The 15982-nt window shown below is 35.7% G+C and overlaps 2 protein-coding genes across 3 annotated transcripts; one reads left to right on the top strand and one right to left on the bottom strand.

Moving 5' to 3' along the window:
- Positions 1 to 1329: 1329 nt before the first annotated feature.
- On the bottom strand, positions 1330 to 2917 carry LOC18611067 (uncharacterized). Its single transcript, XM_007047088.3, has 2 exons — positions 2760 to 2917; positions 1330 to 2609 (listed from the first exon to the last, which is right to left on the bottom strand). Exon 2 carries the CDS (start codon positions 2587 to 2589, stop codon positions 1603 to 1605), a length of 987 nt encoding a protein of 328 aa, XP_007047150.3. The 5' UTR covers positions 2590 to 2609; positions 2760 to 2917; the 3' UTR covers positions 1330 to 1602.
- A 9711-nt stretch (positions 2918 to 12628) lies between these two features.
- LOC18611066 (meiotically up-regulated protein) lies at positions 12629 to 15664 on the top strand. Of its 2 annotated transcripts, none has more exons than XM_007047087.3 (8): positions 12629 to 12703; positions 12855 to 12895; positions 13001 to 13037; positions 13197 to 13282; positions 13421 to 13516; positions 13615 to 13780; positions 13893 to 14055; positions 15169 to 15664. In XM_007047087.3, the coding sequence occupies exons 1-8, from the start codon at positions 12697 to 12699 to the stop codon at positions 15179 to 15181; spliced, it is 609 nt and encodes a 202-aa protein (XP_007047149.1). In that variant the 5' UTR covers positions 12629 to 12696; the 3' UTR covers positions 15182 to 15664. The 2 variants fall into 2 exon arrangements, with proteins under 2 accessions (XP_007047149.1, XP_007047148.1); XM_007047086.3 differs by having other exon boundaries at positions 12630 to 12703; positions 15230 to 15664.
- The last annotated feature ends 318 nt before the right edge of the window (positions 15665 to 15982 follow it).

Genomic DNA, 15982 nt, shown 5'->3' with positions numbered 1-15982 from the left:
CAATCATCAGAGTGTAGCGTAATTTGCACAAATAGGACCTAAAATTGGTACTCATCTTTGCCATAATCATTAGCTCAAGCCATGTTGTTTGGTGAGGGTTGCTTGAGAGATTACTGCATACGAAACTGAGGCTCTCTCTCTGTCTCTTTTTGTATGATTTTGAGATAAAATGTTAAAGAACAAAGTAGCTAACAGTCAACCATTAAGTGCTTGGTTTAATCCATTAATGCGTTTATCTTGACAGTAAGAAATTTTAATTCAAGCATAAAGTCCTCGACAAGATGAGTAAATATATATTTGCATCCTAGCTTGAGAGTTAAGAGCAGTTTGTCTATTTCAATATTTCATTTGAAAAAAAAAAACTAACAGTAACCAATCTGCTAAATGACAAATGAGAAACAAAAAGAAATTCTAATTTGGCGTCCATCTGTATAATCCTACAAATGTAGTTTTCAACCCAGCTAGAGAGGAAGGGAAGACCTTATCCTGAATATAGGATTCTAGCAATGGGAACAATGTGTTTGTTATACTCGGCAGAGGGATGACACTAGATGAGGAGTCCCTAGGGAGCTTAGATCACAAACATTAATTTGAAGATTTTTGACACCTAAAGGTCATAAGAAATCAAGTTTCAGAGGGAAAAGCAAGAAAGCTCAAGCCCATGTCCCCTTGCATGCGGAAAGTATCTATACCGTATCTCTCCAAAAAATTGAATGAAATGTTAAAAAAAGTGAAAAAGTAAGGCTTTGAAATTATTTAAAAAGAAAAAAAAAAGGGAGTAAAGGGAATAAAACTGAAGGCTAGTCTCCAGAGAAGCAGGCAAGGGCAGACACCAACTCTTTAACATAAGGCTGCAGGCGGAATCCTCCTTTCCACTGCCAGAATCAAATTGCTGTTTACGGAAACTCTTCCCAAAGGCTGCTTTGAAAACGTCTTTCATCACTTTCTCATAACAAAACAATTAGAGAATCTTCAATTTCATATGCAACCCGCCAGTTCATGACACACCTCCACCAGTCTCTCAGTTTTATATGAAAATCAGAAAAAGAAACCCTAAAGTTTTTGAGTTAACCAAGATAAAAAAGTTGTAGCCATGTGTCTGTTTATTCTCTTTCAATTTGTATGGTTGTGGTATTCTTTTTTTAGTCTCAGAAACTAAAGGAAAGCAACTTCACTGTACTTTCATTGTCTTAACTCTTTAAGTTGAACTTGAACCCTTTTACACACCTGGCTAAGAAATTAAGCTCCAGCCAATCTGTAGAAGGAATCTTAGGGGACAAATTAACGACGGTATTCTATGTCAAAGGTTACAATTTTCAACATGGAGCATTGACAAACACCTAACATTTTCCATCTTTTTACTTCCTTCTTCATCCTTGGTACACTTTCATAAGTTAATTAAACACACCTTAAAGCACACTAAAAACGAGAAAAGAAGAAGAAAAAGAGAAAAGAATTGAAAAAAAAGAAACAACCTGATGCTAACCTACAGCCATATTAATATACCAGAAGGCAGACAGCTAACAGAAGAAGCAACAACATTAGCATATAAAAAGGTGAGATAAAATGAAAGAGAAGTAAAAAAAAAAAAAAAAAGGTTCTTTAAGGATATGCACCATTGGTTGTTGGAAGATCAGACCATGATGATGAAAATACCGGATTCCAGTAACCCAATTCTCCTCCGGCTACAGGAGCTGACTCCAAAATGGATGAAGAAGATGAAGAAGAAGAAGCCACATTGCTTAGAACTACCGCTGAGCTATCAGAGTAATAACTTCCTGATGATTTGAGTCTTTGATACAGTTCTTGAATCCCTGTGTTTTGAACTTCACCTAGTAGGAACCCATTATTCTGTTGGTGCTGTTGAGCTTGGTGTTGATTGTTTTTCCAGAAGGGGCTGCAAAGTCCAAGAGAAGGAACCTGGCTAAGAGGATCCAAACCTAGGGTTCGAGCATTGAGTGCACCAGTTGAAACTGCAGCTGGCTCGTTCATCATGTGTGATCCAAGCAAGCTCACCTCTTCCTTGATACTAACAGAATTAGACAAAGTGCTAGGGTTAGGGTTTTGGGTAGTTCTCAACAAGGCTAGAAAATGAGAACTCTGGGGTGAAGGCCAAAGAATTGGGCTAGACTGAATCTCATGATCAAACCCATTTCCAAGGCCAGATCTTCCAATTTCAGATGCTACAGTTTTCATCTTAGCAGCACTTGATTTTCCCACAGATGCTGAAACAGTAGTGTTTTTGTTCTTCCGGCATCCACCTCCAATAGGAACATTCCTAAGAGCACCTCCTTTTGTCCAATACCGACGGCAAGTCTTGCAAAAGTGACGAGGCTGAGTGAGATTGTAGTTGTTGTAGTAACAGAACTTCGTGTTCGGGGAATCACACCTTGGACACCTCAAATTCTGGTTCTCTGAATTTGGTGGAGCTGTAGAATTAGTAGTTGTGGTTGTTGACGATGAAGTTGTGGAAGAAGAAGGAGATGGTGATGGAGTAGCAGTTGGGGTTCCCTCCAAAATGCTTCCACCGATGGAGATTTTCCTCTCTCCACCAATTAACCCTGCACCTCCTAGGAGTTCTTGAATCATCTTTTCTTCTTTGTATAGATCTACAACAATCCAAAAACAAGAAAAGCAAACAAGGGTGAGTCCTTTTTTGAGTTAGTGGAAAAGCTAAAGTAGGTTTTGTTGTGTATTAACTTATGTGCGTGAGAGAGAGAGAGAGAGAGAGAGAGGATGGAGGTGGAAACATGACTTGCCTTTGTGAGTTCAGTTGAATGGCTTTGGTTTGCTTTGGTGTTTTTTTCTTTTCTTTTTTCTTTTTGGGTGCAAAAGAATACAGGATAGAGGGTGGGAACGCTTTAATATAGCCTATACAATCAATGGGACTGAAGCTTTCTGTTAGTCTCTAACTCTCTATTCTATCTCAAAAAGCAAGTGGGTTTTGGATTAGGAATGTAAGCGGCTCTTGGAGGGAAGTGCAATGATCCTTTTTCTTCAATTCCTAATCTACCCTTCTGGTTATCACGCTGTTCTTTACTTATTGATAATCTCATTTGACAAGACCCCATTATTACCTTTGTCATTTCCCCTCATATAAAAGTAGCAAGGAATCCATGATCAAACACATGTTTTTCTCTTATATAAATATTTTCTATCTGGTTTGCGTGCAAAACGTTGTCTGCACTTTGTTTCGTTTCTGGAATTAATTTCATGACGAATATTCTTTTCATTACATATAATATCTTTCGATTAGTTAAATTTTTAAATTTTCGATCAAAATGAATGTAATTCGAAAATCTAAACAGAACATGAGGATTTAAGTAAGGAAAACAAGTTATATAGACTTATAAGGCACATGTGCCCATTGCCCCCACTAACTTTAATTAGCTAACTGGATCCCTTTTTCTCAATCATCTAGTCCTCTAGGTGTTTATGGTAATTAAAATTCTCTTAATGGTTGGAAATGGCTCTTCCTAGTACGTAGCGCCTGCAGTACTGTATTTAATTAATATCGATTTATGAAAAGCATTTTGAACGCTGAAAGTGGGATGGGGAGCTAGCAGGTGGTAGAGAATTTGATAATGATAACAATAATCAATGTTTTGTAAAAAGAATAATAATAATGATCTCTGGATGGGTTTGAGTTTTCCTTGGGGAAGATATTGGTGTTCAAAACCCATGATTACGAGTTCAAGGAAGGGCTAATCACATGGAAGTACGTGTAAAGTTTGATGTCCCCACCCCCAACTATAAAGCCACTGACCGAGACTTATGGCTTGAATTCGGCCCTCCCACCATACATAATTTAGCCAAGAGCCCCAGTGCCTGAGTGAACCACGATGATTGCAATATTGCCATCCACTGTGCGCCACACATTTTGCTTCATTTCTCGAGTGGTAAAAATCAGCAATTATTCACACGTGTGGATATGAGTGACAAGATTTACGATCATCACATCGGTTTCAATCATCTATGGAAGATAGATTTCTGAAATTGATTAAAAAATTAAGAGCCATGAAGGACAATTTAGCAGAGATATATATTACTTTAGTCACAGCAATGAGATTGACAGGAGATGTCATTCTGATTCTTCGAATATAAAAAGTGAAAATATTGTAGAATTGAAGTTTTCTTCTATTAACATTTTAAAAATATTAATTAAAAGTTGCTACAAATTAATCTCTAAAAAATTATTTTTAAATTGAAATTGGATGGTCTAAGAGTCCACTTTCTCATAATTAAATACCCTTAATTCAAAATGGACAAATATTATGTATTTTATATATAATCTTTCAAAATTTTAATTTATTTTGATATCCAAACTTGTTTTTTACTCTTTTTTTTTTTGTTTTGGAAAATAAAAAATAAATTGACCAAATTGGGGCTTCAAGGAATATGTATAAAGAATAAGAAAAAACGATGGAGTACAATATAAAAACAAAAGTAAAGATGGTTCTTTGGCAAGGAATGTAAACCCCAAAATCATCTCTTTTGCTAAAAATTTGACATGTATATATAAATGTAATAATATCAATTCGTATGCAAAAGGAAATGTCCTTTAAAGGTAAGATTTGTACCATTCAAGCAACAGCTGATTGAAAAAGAAGCTAGAAAGTTTGATAATAAATGACAAAATAATAAGATTCGTGTCACGAGCCACGACTCATGACTCATGACTCATGAGTAGGTAGCGGTAGTAGTGCTACCGAAAATCATTGTATTCTGTAGTATCTACTCCGTTATACCTAACACCAATCCAACCCTTAAGAGGACTTCATTATGGATCTGCACACACACAAAAAGAAAAAGAAAACAGGGAATTGTGAGAGACCGGCATTGATTTGACTGCTTTAGCTGTCTGAATTGGCTCACACTTAGGAGGAAGTTTCATGCTGAAAATTTCGCCAAAAGGGTACAAAAAGGAGACCCCTCAGGTCATGGACATGAGACTGAAAGGTCCTCAAATTAGCCACTGTTTTACCTAATATAGGGTAAGACAATTTACAAATCAACGTGATATAAACCCCCCACCCTTTCATCTGTTTGCTACTGCTTATTCAAACCACTGTTCCCAAAGCATGGAATTGACCAACAGTTGTCCGTATAAAATGATTGTGTGAACAAGTTGTGTACGTAAGACATATAATGAAGCCACGGTTAGAATTTGGGAAAGGCTTTAGAGAGAAGATCAAATATCGGGGAAGTGGAAAAAGGAAGAAAAAGATCAGATGGGAATGGAGGGGTCCACATGTCTCAGGTTTGTGGAACCATTTGTCAATCACCATCTCCATGATCCTAAAATTATCAACTGTGAAGGAAATTATGAATGTTAATTATCACTTGTGAGGGTACTACAAGATTAATTTAGTAGTTTTTAAATCATATAGTGAAACAATGTGCAATTACTTGTATACATATAATTTGGCATTACCTAACCCTGATTATAATTAACAAAAGTCTTCCGCATGTCAAATCCCATCGACTTGATGAGTACTTCAATAGTCTAATCAGATGGTGGCCCTATGCCTATTCGATCATATCAAATCCAATGACATTTTTCAAAGAAATACAAGAAAGAACATTGACCTAGTTTTCCAGTTTAGAATTTTTGTGTTCATATGTATTATCTTAAGCTTTCAATTTTGGCTCTTGCTAATAGGAAAAGGCTAGATATGGCATTCCCTTTAGAAAAAGAAAATTATCTTCTCTCTACTAATTTTCATCTAGCAACTTTTTTGTTTTTTAAAAGCAATTTATCATATATTGATGCTGATATTATGCTAATCCAAGTTTTTAACTTAATTTAAATTCGGTAGAAGATTTAATTCAGTCTTAATGACTAACAGTATGTACATCTAGCAACTTAATTCAATTTAGTTATTTGATTAAAAGTGATTTTAAGATATACTATTTCATGTGTCTTTAAAGTTTTATTTCAATTAAACAATTTTATTTATCAAATTATTTTATAGAAGGATTGGATGAGAAAAATACTTGTATATATATACACCCAAAATTTCGTTGATACGAGGGATTTATCATCATATAAAATTTGATAACTTTCCAACTTTAGAATTGTAATTTAGATCATGGGAGCATTAGCATATACGCAAAACAGAAGAAACATAAGGGGTAATTAAGGTTAAACCAAGAGTTTCAAGTGGAGTTGCCTGTCTTTGTCTATAATAGTGCCATTATACCAAAAATCAAAGTTGAGTGAGGGAATTTGCTTTCACCGACATTCCACACTAGGTTAGTTAACCTAACATGTCGACTCCATCATTAATGTTAACCAAATAATTAAACACATTGAATCAAACAAGTTGCATGGAAGGGACATTTATGTCAAAAGGAAAAAATATATACACACACATCAGTCCCACTTTGGTCCAAAAAAAAGACCTTGGTTTTCCTTTGATACTACTAATTTATGGATATGTATCTGCTTTTAAGGTGGGAATTCGGAGATGTCCCTGTTCTGAAATCCTGTCATCAATCGTGTCTGAAAAAGACCCCATGTATGAGAGCGAAAACAGGTCCCATAATGTGTCTTTGTACAGTTCAAGAAGAAGAGAAGACCAGAGCTTTAAAAAAACCAACACAGGCGACCCCCTCAAAGAAAATGAAATGTGAATGCAAAAGGCAAAAATAAGAAAATTACCCAATTCAAAGCACATGTGAAAGGAAAACCCAGAGTTTTGTTTTGCCATAAAAAACACGCATAAAAGAAGAAGAAAGGAAAAACCGGTGTGTTTCTCGAATTCTGTCGTTTGAGAAAATTATTGTTGTTGCAAGTACAACAGTTGAAGGTACCTGACCGCGCGTGCCGTCCGGTGCGCGAGACTTTGGGGTCCAAAGGCCGACAGCAAGAGGGGGGGGGCTACCCCCTGCCCTCTGCCCCTGACTTTATCTGATGGACTGGGGCGGGCAGCGGAAAACGACAGGAGCTTATGATCCCTTTGTCTTTGTAGGGCAGGGTTGGGGCAGTTTGGGCAGAATTGGTAGGCAATCTAGTCGCCGTCAATGTTCTGTGGGGGCAGTCTTCCCTCGATCCACGGGCTATCTTTCCCCTTCTCCTTTTATCTCTCTCTCTCTCAAACATCAACAACCAAAACACCTAAAACTTCTCTCTCTAAATTCTTTTTTGCTTGATCCATCGCTGTCAGCTGCATTTTGCCTTGTATTATTAGTTTATCGCTCCTATATATTGTATCTATCAAAGCCTAATGCTTTCCATAATCATGAAAGCAAGCAAGCAGCCATATTAATTATATTTATCAAATAGTATTACATCAAGTTGGGTTTTAAATATTCGAGTATTTGATTCGTTAATTGATACACTATCCTTTACTTAAAAAGTTAAATTTCAAATCCTCTCTCTTTCAATTATAAAAAAAAAAATTAAACTTCAATAATTAAAAAAGTTTATTTTGTTTTCATTATAAAAAAATGATGGGTTTGACGTTGTTTCTAGGAAATGTAACAACTTCAAGGACAAATTAATTTTGTATTAGCAATTAATTTGGTCCTCACTTATACTTTGAACCTTGATAGTTAAAATCTGTGATTGTCTCTGCAGACATTTTCGATCTCAAAGGACAAAAATCGACCTTGCTAACTTAACTACGAGTATCTGTTATTGAATTTAGCTAAAATCTAGCTAGAGGTAAATATATGTAAGCAGATGATGTGTAAAGGAGGTACATGTGTCTCATCCCATGGATGGAATGATATGACATGACACCCATTGCATGAAATGTGATGCACTCCCACTCCCACATTCTATATGGACCTCGCTCCATGTCTCCCCTTATGCGGCAATACAGCTTTTCTAGGGTTCCTCACCCTTCCTTCTCTCTCTCTCTTTTTTATCCTCGAGTGGAATAGCTACGTAGCTTCTTGTTGGCTTTGATTGAATAATATCAATAATGGGAATTGAATAGGAACAATTTTCCTGTCAATAATTCTCTCTCTCTCTCTCTCTCTCTCTTATCTCTCCTGCATTATATTTATATCTCTCTATATATCAACTCACTGTTTTGTCAAATTGCCATAGAAAAAAGAAGCATATAACAGATATTGTCTCTAGATTTTGGGTGGATTTATCCGAAATGTATTTTTGCACGATGATAATATTTGATCATCCTAAATTTCTTTACTTCACTTGATGTTGTTACGGTTTCCTCCTTTTTGTTAATCAGATTATCGTACTAGTTATTAATAATAAAATTTTTATTGGGTCAAAAAAATTTAAAATTTGTTTCGACTTTTAATCGGATTGAGGATATGGAAAATTGCTGGTGAGCTAAACCCACTAAGATTTACAACTTACAGTTGATGATGCCCTAGATGTGGGACACCAAATTTGTTAATGGTATGCTAGATGATTAACTATTCAGTAAATAAAGGAGTAAACATATATATATATATATATATATGTATATGTATTATTTGATATATTACCCTTAGGCTCTTTAACCAATGTTTTTAACTTTAAATTTGAAGCAGATGAGATATCCAGAAATTTATTTGTAATAATTAATTCAATGAATTTGCCTCCTTGTGTAGAAAAGAAATAAAAATCTGGGCCTACCATGATATGTACTATACTTCAAAAGAATTCTGTATGGAGGAGTGGTGTGACTGTTATTTTGTTCAGTCTGGAATTAAAAACAAGGAGAAAGATTTCCCTGTTGGCCTGCAATGATTGATGAGTCAACTAATTCCTATTTTATAGTAACAAGAACAGAAACCAAATAAGGGAAGCTGGGACTGAGATTTCCCGGAAGATAACATATTTTAAATGGTTGATAAAAATGGGATTATCAACAAAACTATATGACAAAAAGAAATCCAGGTGTTTCTGCTTCTTTTGTCAGGTTCTGTTTATTGTTTTGGACGTATATCATGTTTCTCAGCTTCTGGCTCGGAAGAAGAAGAGGTTAACTGGATTATTGGTTAGCTGGAGGAGAAACAGGAGATGTTTGTTGTACACGCTTTTCCCATAGATTCATTTCTTGCTCCTTGTTCCGAAGCACGTCAGATTTTTCATTCCTGGAGACAAAGAATTGTCAGCATGTGTTCGTTGGCACCAGTTTCACCATGATTTTTGTAATTTCAAGCGAATTGGGTGACCCACCTGTGGGAAAACATTTAACATAGATGGTCCATTTCACAGACTCACATCCACTTACTCTCTGAGCCAATTTGATGACCCACCTACTTGGAAAACTCCCTCATGTAGATGGTACTGGTTTTAACTAAAATGCTAATTTCATTAGCAATTTTCAGTATCGGACTATCAATCTTACTTCTCCATCTCTGGCGAAATGTCAGTGGTTGCACCTCAACCTTAGGACTAGTCTCTAGTCTCTGCATAGCTGTGTAGAATATTGACGGTCCTTCTTATCAGTCATTCAAACACAACAAGTTTGGCCCTTTTGATTATTCAAAGAAAATAGACACGCATTGAAAAAAGGCATTCAATACAAGGTACCTAGGATGGCAAACAGGGGATTTCCATATCCTTGTTCTGTATACTCCCTAGGGATCCTCAGAATGATCTCTTTTTTTCAAGCTGTTGGTGGCCAAAGGACATTTTTCTACTATGCAACCTTTTATTCATTCAAAGATGTGAGAAAACAATAAAATAAAAAAGGGGAATTTCTCGAAAGGAGAAAGATGGATGGTTCTTAAGCCTACATTCCCCCCAGGGACCCCACCCTTTAACAACACTCAAATCGAATACCCGTCCACAATGAGAACTCCAATGGCGGGTTGAACCTGACAAAAGCTAAGAGGAACAAGATCCCTCCCACGGAACTACTATAGATCATGTCTCTCTGGACAAAGCTGGCATGTGGGTCGATTCTTATTGGAGCGCTGCAACTTAAAAAAAGGTTGAGCATGATGAGTTTTCTTCGCAGAGGGAATTTCTCACTGACATATTGAGGACCCCCCCTCCCTGCTCTCTAGACCGAGATCTGTTTATTCAAAATTTTCGGTTACCAAGAATAGATTTGGTACCACACAGAAATTCGGGTTTTTGAAGATTTGAATCAGTCTTTGACAATAGAATAATCTCTGTATACATTTTTAATTACATTGAGGTTCAGTCAAGTGTGATTATACCAATCTTCCAGTGATCTTCATTGAAGATCCCAAATAATATTGGAAAATGCAACATGGAATGTCTGATTTTAGTATATAATACTAGTTTCAAGAAGAACAAGGTCTTTTTGGGACTTCGAAAATGGATGCTACAGTAATCTTATGGGTCCGGTGACTATTGTTTAATGTGATAAAAGGTTGCTTTGGAACACCATGTCAGTTTGGATTGGTTAAAACCAAGAAAGGAAAAAGAAGCTGCTTTAACTGTTGCATTTGTCAGTGCTATGAATTAGTTCAAACATAGAAAACCCGAGTTAAAAAAATTATTCCAGTTCTCATGTTAGGGCCTGTAATTTTCCGATGAAGAAATAACGTTTCATTGAGTGTGCAATTTTCTCCTCTCATGTTGTTCCTGGCTAAGCAATTCAATGAATCTGCTTCTTTCTGTGAACCCTTCAGCGGTCTTTTGCGTGCAATATGCATTTTCCACAACAGACGTGTAGCATCAGCATTCCATCCAGATTCCAGTAGACCTATAATTTGTAAAAGACTGGGTGGAAATATATGGTAAGGATGACACGTTTTAAATTCATCCACAAAATAACATGAAAACTGCTTATATAGATCTGATGATAGTAGCATATGAATCTGAGCAAGGTTTTCAACACGGATAAGGATGAACATTTTAGATACACAGAATCCAAGAATTGACAGATATAGTAAGGTATCTTCGAACGATTTTATTGCACAAAGGCTAAATCAAAATATCAAGCACATGCAATTTAATTATTTAGAGCTCACCCCTGATTCGTTTTCCAATTATTGATGTTTTTCACCCTATACTTTGTGTTAAAAGTCAGTTTTGTTAGCAGTGTATCAGATATGAAGATAAGAATGAAATAGGGGTGAGTAATTAACAAGATAAGAATTGCTTGATTATAATTAGAGCAATGGTAGATATGGGACACCAAAGGCCTGCATGTCTAGCTAGTGCACTTCTCTACTGTCATGCCCTGCTAGGATATGAACAGGAACCAATGACAAGACTAATGCCATACAAAGGGCTAGAAATGTCTTACTTTGACATGGAATGATTCAATATTTGTGCTGGCAAGCAAAGGTACTACTTGCCAAATTCAAAAGGGAAAACAAAAAAAAATTTGATGAGGACAACAATGACAGGAGCAGAAGAGAGGGTGCATGGAGCCCATATGATGGGAAATGAAAAGAACCTGCTTGTGATTGATGTTTTCATCGGAATGAAAACAAAATTATTATGCTTGATTGCGTGATCAAGTTTGCTTACTCAAGTTTTCTGTTCATGATTAGATATAAATACCACAATTTCAACAAGTAAGGAAATCCTGAATCAGCACCATTGTTATAAGCATCGGGAAATAGGCAAAAGATGGGTTTTGATCCTTGTTAAAACAAGTATATTCACCGTTAGCTCAAGCCAATTCATTATGTTAGAATCAAGTTGGGATAAATCATGGGACAATCGCAATTGCACCTGGTTTCAAGGAGCCCATATTATGGTCATGCTTGATACTTCTTGCATCGTGTCAAAGACTATGGTGGTTGTTCTTGTCAATCAAGCTCTGCATGTTCTGTTGTTGGATTCTAACTTCATAAACACTTTAATCTAATCATTTTTAGTAAATAAATGCGCCTCTCATAGAAGGGTAAAAGGTAATATCTCCAATCAATCATGTTTTTCTTCATCCCGAAAAACCAACCCCCCTGAATGACAATGACTAATTCCTAACGAAGAAGAATAGCAGTTTGGAAAACAGCAAACATTCTCTCTTTGCTGTCTACTGCGTGCAGAAGAAGTTATGTTAATTACTTTACGGAGATAAACATAAGAAACAAAGCAGAAACACACAACAGGCAGCCACGTCAAATCAAGAATCACAAGAATCTGACAAATTAAGGGCCCTCCTTCTGACAAAGAATTTGGAGATGAAGTCGCACTTCACAGACTAATTACTTTTACCACATACTGTCCCAGCAAAGCAGATTGTTCTAAGTTGCAAGAAGGTGAAAGTTTTTTGTTAACTCTGTTGATATTAAAGGCCTAAGGGTACAACTCCAGTCCCCACCATGAGTAGAATCATGATTATGGCTTGTGGTTTTCAAATAAGCATTTGTCAGTTTATGTTTTTGCTTCTTGCTTTGGAAGACTCTGTTATGGACGGACAAATGGAATCTTGAGTTGTATTATTTTGTAAGTATCGCTTCAAAACTTTTTCCCCATAATTATGTTTTCAAAAGAGACATTTTAACAGGTACAAGTTTAGAACTTAAGATTTCATTATAAAGATGTTCAGTTCGAGCTGTAGTGTCCAACCCATTGGGCTGACACGACATGATCCGTGGCCCACAATGGGCCATCCAGATTGAAAAATATTGGGTCATATTGGGCCTTTAATTGTTCAGAATTTTCCTAACCGTGAAATAAGTAAGATTAAAAATCTAAACCGAATTTAATGGGTTATAATCGTACTTACATAATCCATTTAATTTCCCAACCCAAAAGACGAAGGAAAAAGGAAGAAAGGAAAACAGAGTTTCAAGCTTATGCGAAGTAAGTAGACATCGTCCGATTAGAAGATCGATTCAATAGAGAAACACTGTGACACTTCGAAAAGAAAACTCGACGGCCGGGATCTAGGCTTTGGATCGATCCAATTTTTCTTCGATTTTATTTTATTTTATTTTTTGTTTTTCCTCTTCAGCAATCATCATGAACTGCGAAGTCTGTCAACTCAAAGAACTGGTAATCAAAATTTGGCTCTTTTACTGTTTCTTTTGCATATTAAATTTATTATTTACGCTTCCGATTTTAAAAAAAAAAGATCAATCGGTTTTTTTTTTTGTTTAGGAAGTGGAGCACTTCGAAATACGGGAGGTTTTGCGCTGTAAGTTCACTGTTTAATTTCATTTTGATTTAATTTCGTTGATTAGAAGTTCTTTTTTCGGTGGATCTGGTTTTGATTAATATGAGCAGTTAAAGTTTAGTTTTCTTTATATATATGTATTTTGAACTGTAAGTAAGGAGATGAAAGTTCATGTTGCAGGCATTTTACATACAATAGTGTTTCATAGAGCATTAGGGCTCGTTCGGCCCAAAGATGTTGATTTGGAGCTTTTTGAAATTACTTATGTGAGTAATTCTTGTTTCCTTTTTTATTTTTCTCTTGATGAAGTAATTCCTGCTTTTAATTTTACTTTTCCAATCAAAATTACTGCTTTTATATCCTGATTTTCTCCGGCATTTGACATGTATGTGTTTTGCATGTAGGTGCAATGTGGGGATGTGGAAGTTGAGAAGAAAATAGATGAGAAGATTGATCATTTCATAAGCTGGGTAGAGAAACATCCCAATAAGAAAAGTCAGGTCTGTCTATTTTGCTTTTAGTTTTATCCTTCTCATTTCGAATTTAGTAATCATTGCATCTTATTCATCTTCACTTTTTATTTTTATTTGTGATGCAGATATGCTTATCATTTTATGAGGTCAAAAGCAAACAGCCATCTTGGTTCACTAACAAAACCGAGCGCCTATATTGGGAACAATGGTATCTCAATTTGAATGTGACTCAACACCCAAAATCACATTTGGGCAAATCTCATCATTCCAAAGTGGTCATTGATCCAGGAGGTACAACCATGCATGTGTCCTTTTCCTTTAAAATCGTGACCTTTTTTTCTTTAACCCAAGCTAACTGATTTTCTTTTGTTTTTTTTTCAATTGTTTGTGTTTATCCTTATAGATAGTGGTGCTTCTGAGGAGAGAAGTTCTCGCAGAGCAGCAGTTGAAGCATCTCTTCGAGAGGTTCTCTTTCAAATAATAAAGTTTGTCAATGAGAAGAAGGATCATGTTCCACCCATATCTGAGGGTGTCATCTACTTTCCATATGAAATTACCATACCAAGGTCAGCTCTCCCTAGTCCCTTCATTACACACTATACTCTCTATCTTTTTTAAGGTTATCTGTAAAAGGAATTATTGTAGGGGAATGGTGCATAGCTATTTGTTCTGCGTTTTTCCACCAGAAATTTGGTTTTTTTTCTTCTTCTTCTTTTTGTGCATAAAGAAGATCAGAAGAATGTAAAAGAACTGCTGTCTAAGAAGTTTATGAAAGAAATGACTGGTCTAAAGATGAATGGTTAAAAAATTCTGATGATTAACCTAAAAGAAGATTCTGACTTAGGTTAGGAATAAAACAGCAGTGACATTTTTCTTGAATCAAGTGAAGTTTACTTTCTAGCGTTAAATATAATAACTATTTCTTCATCTGTTAATGAGTTTGTGTGTTAGCACATTGATTGGCTTTCTGCTTGATTGTGTGAACTGTCTAATGTTGAAATAAACACTAGGTTACCCCTTTTTTTTCCCATTTATTTACTACTATTAATAGTAGTATTTTCATTAGATGGGATCAGAATGCACTGTTAGAATTTATTTCTCTTGGAGGAAACTAGAATACATTTTTTGTGGGAAGGCCGACTTCCAACAAAAAAATTTCTGTGCTTTCAGAAAGGTGCCTTGGTGATGAGATTTACTTTGTTAAAACAGTTATTAATTATTTGTTTACGTCTTTCTAGCTTCCTGATAATCCTACCACTTGATTCCTAGTTGACAAGTTATCAGTCATGATGCATGTACGATGTCTATATGTCTTTCAATGTTAAGCAACAAAATGATGTGGCATATATCTCTGATGGAGTTCAGAGAGGTTGTTTGCTTTTATTCTTGATGGAATTGAAATGATCTCATATATTTAAAGTCGTTTGATACCTACCTAGGAAGAAAGAAATTTAGAGAAAACTGTTGCCATCTCCATATAATTAGGAAGTTAGGTTTTAACTGAAAGTGCTTGCTTTATGTTGATGTTGGTCTGTATTCTGATCGAGATTGTTGAACTAAGTGTGCAAAATATAGTTAAGAGTCACAAATTCATGTCAAAGTAGGATCAATTGACTGCGCTTGATCCCTTGCTTTTATTTTGATGAATTGTTGTTGCCATTCTCATCTCTGTTTCTTAGGAAATTTCAATGAGGAACAATGTTTAGAATGGTGAGTTAATATTGTGCTGCAATTACTCAGTTCATCAGATTCTGCTTTCGGAATGGACATGATCAAGAGGATGCTCCAGACTGGGCATCCAACCATGCTCAGCTGATTAACAGACTTTGCAAGCTAATTCAGTTCGTAAATCTCTTTTGGGGTAAAACAGTTCCTCTGCTCGCGATATTCATAAATGCAAAAAAAATTAAACTTGTAGCTAAGTGCAGAACAGACCAAAGCCAATGAGACAGGCAGGGTTGAATATCTGAAGATATAATAGCTAGGTGCATAATCGAATCCACTAGCTTGTAAATATTATCTCATTCATATCCTTTTCCTTCCCTTTTTGGAGATGCTAGCATTTCCTGTATGATATTGTTACTCATCGAATGAGGCAATCAACAGCAATATGCTCGCTCCTTGAGCGAAAATGATGACCTGATTTACGAAGGAATGGTATATTTTTAGTTTAAAGCCCTCTTTTTCTGTTTGCCACCGTCAACACCCAATGCTTTGGTTTAAGAGTGTCATATTGAAAGCCTAACCTGGTTGTTCAGAGAAAAGCTTGATCTCAAATTGGATTATTGAATTTCGATCTCCTAATTTAAGCTAAATGACAGAACTGGAACCTTTAATTTTGGTTAGGCATGACTTTTTTTTTTTTTTACTAAAAATATTTAAGAATTTAAAATCTCGTTTAACTCATTAGATGCATGAAATTGTTTTCTTTTGCCAATAATAAACTAGAAAATGTCCATTTAAATGTGAATACACGAGGCGCCTAAATGTAAA

This window comes from Theobroma cacao, chromosome 1 (genome assembly GCF_053813885.1).
Source record: "Theobroma cacao isolate CCN51 chromosome 1, ASM5381388v1, whole genome shotgun sequence".
In the NCBI taxonomy this organism is placed as follows: domain Eukaryota; kingdom Viridiplantae; phylum Streptophyta; class Magnoliopsida; order Malvales; family Malvaceae; genus Theobroma; species Theobroma cacao.
The sequence above is the reverse complement of the archived record's forward strand: the minus strand, read 5'-3'. Positions and strand labels throughout refer to the sequence as shown.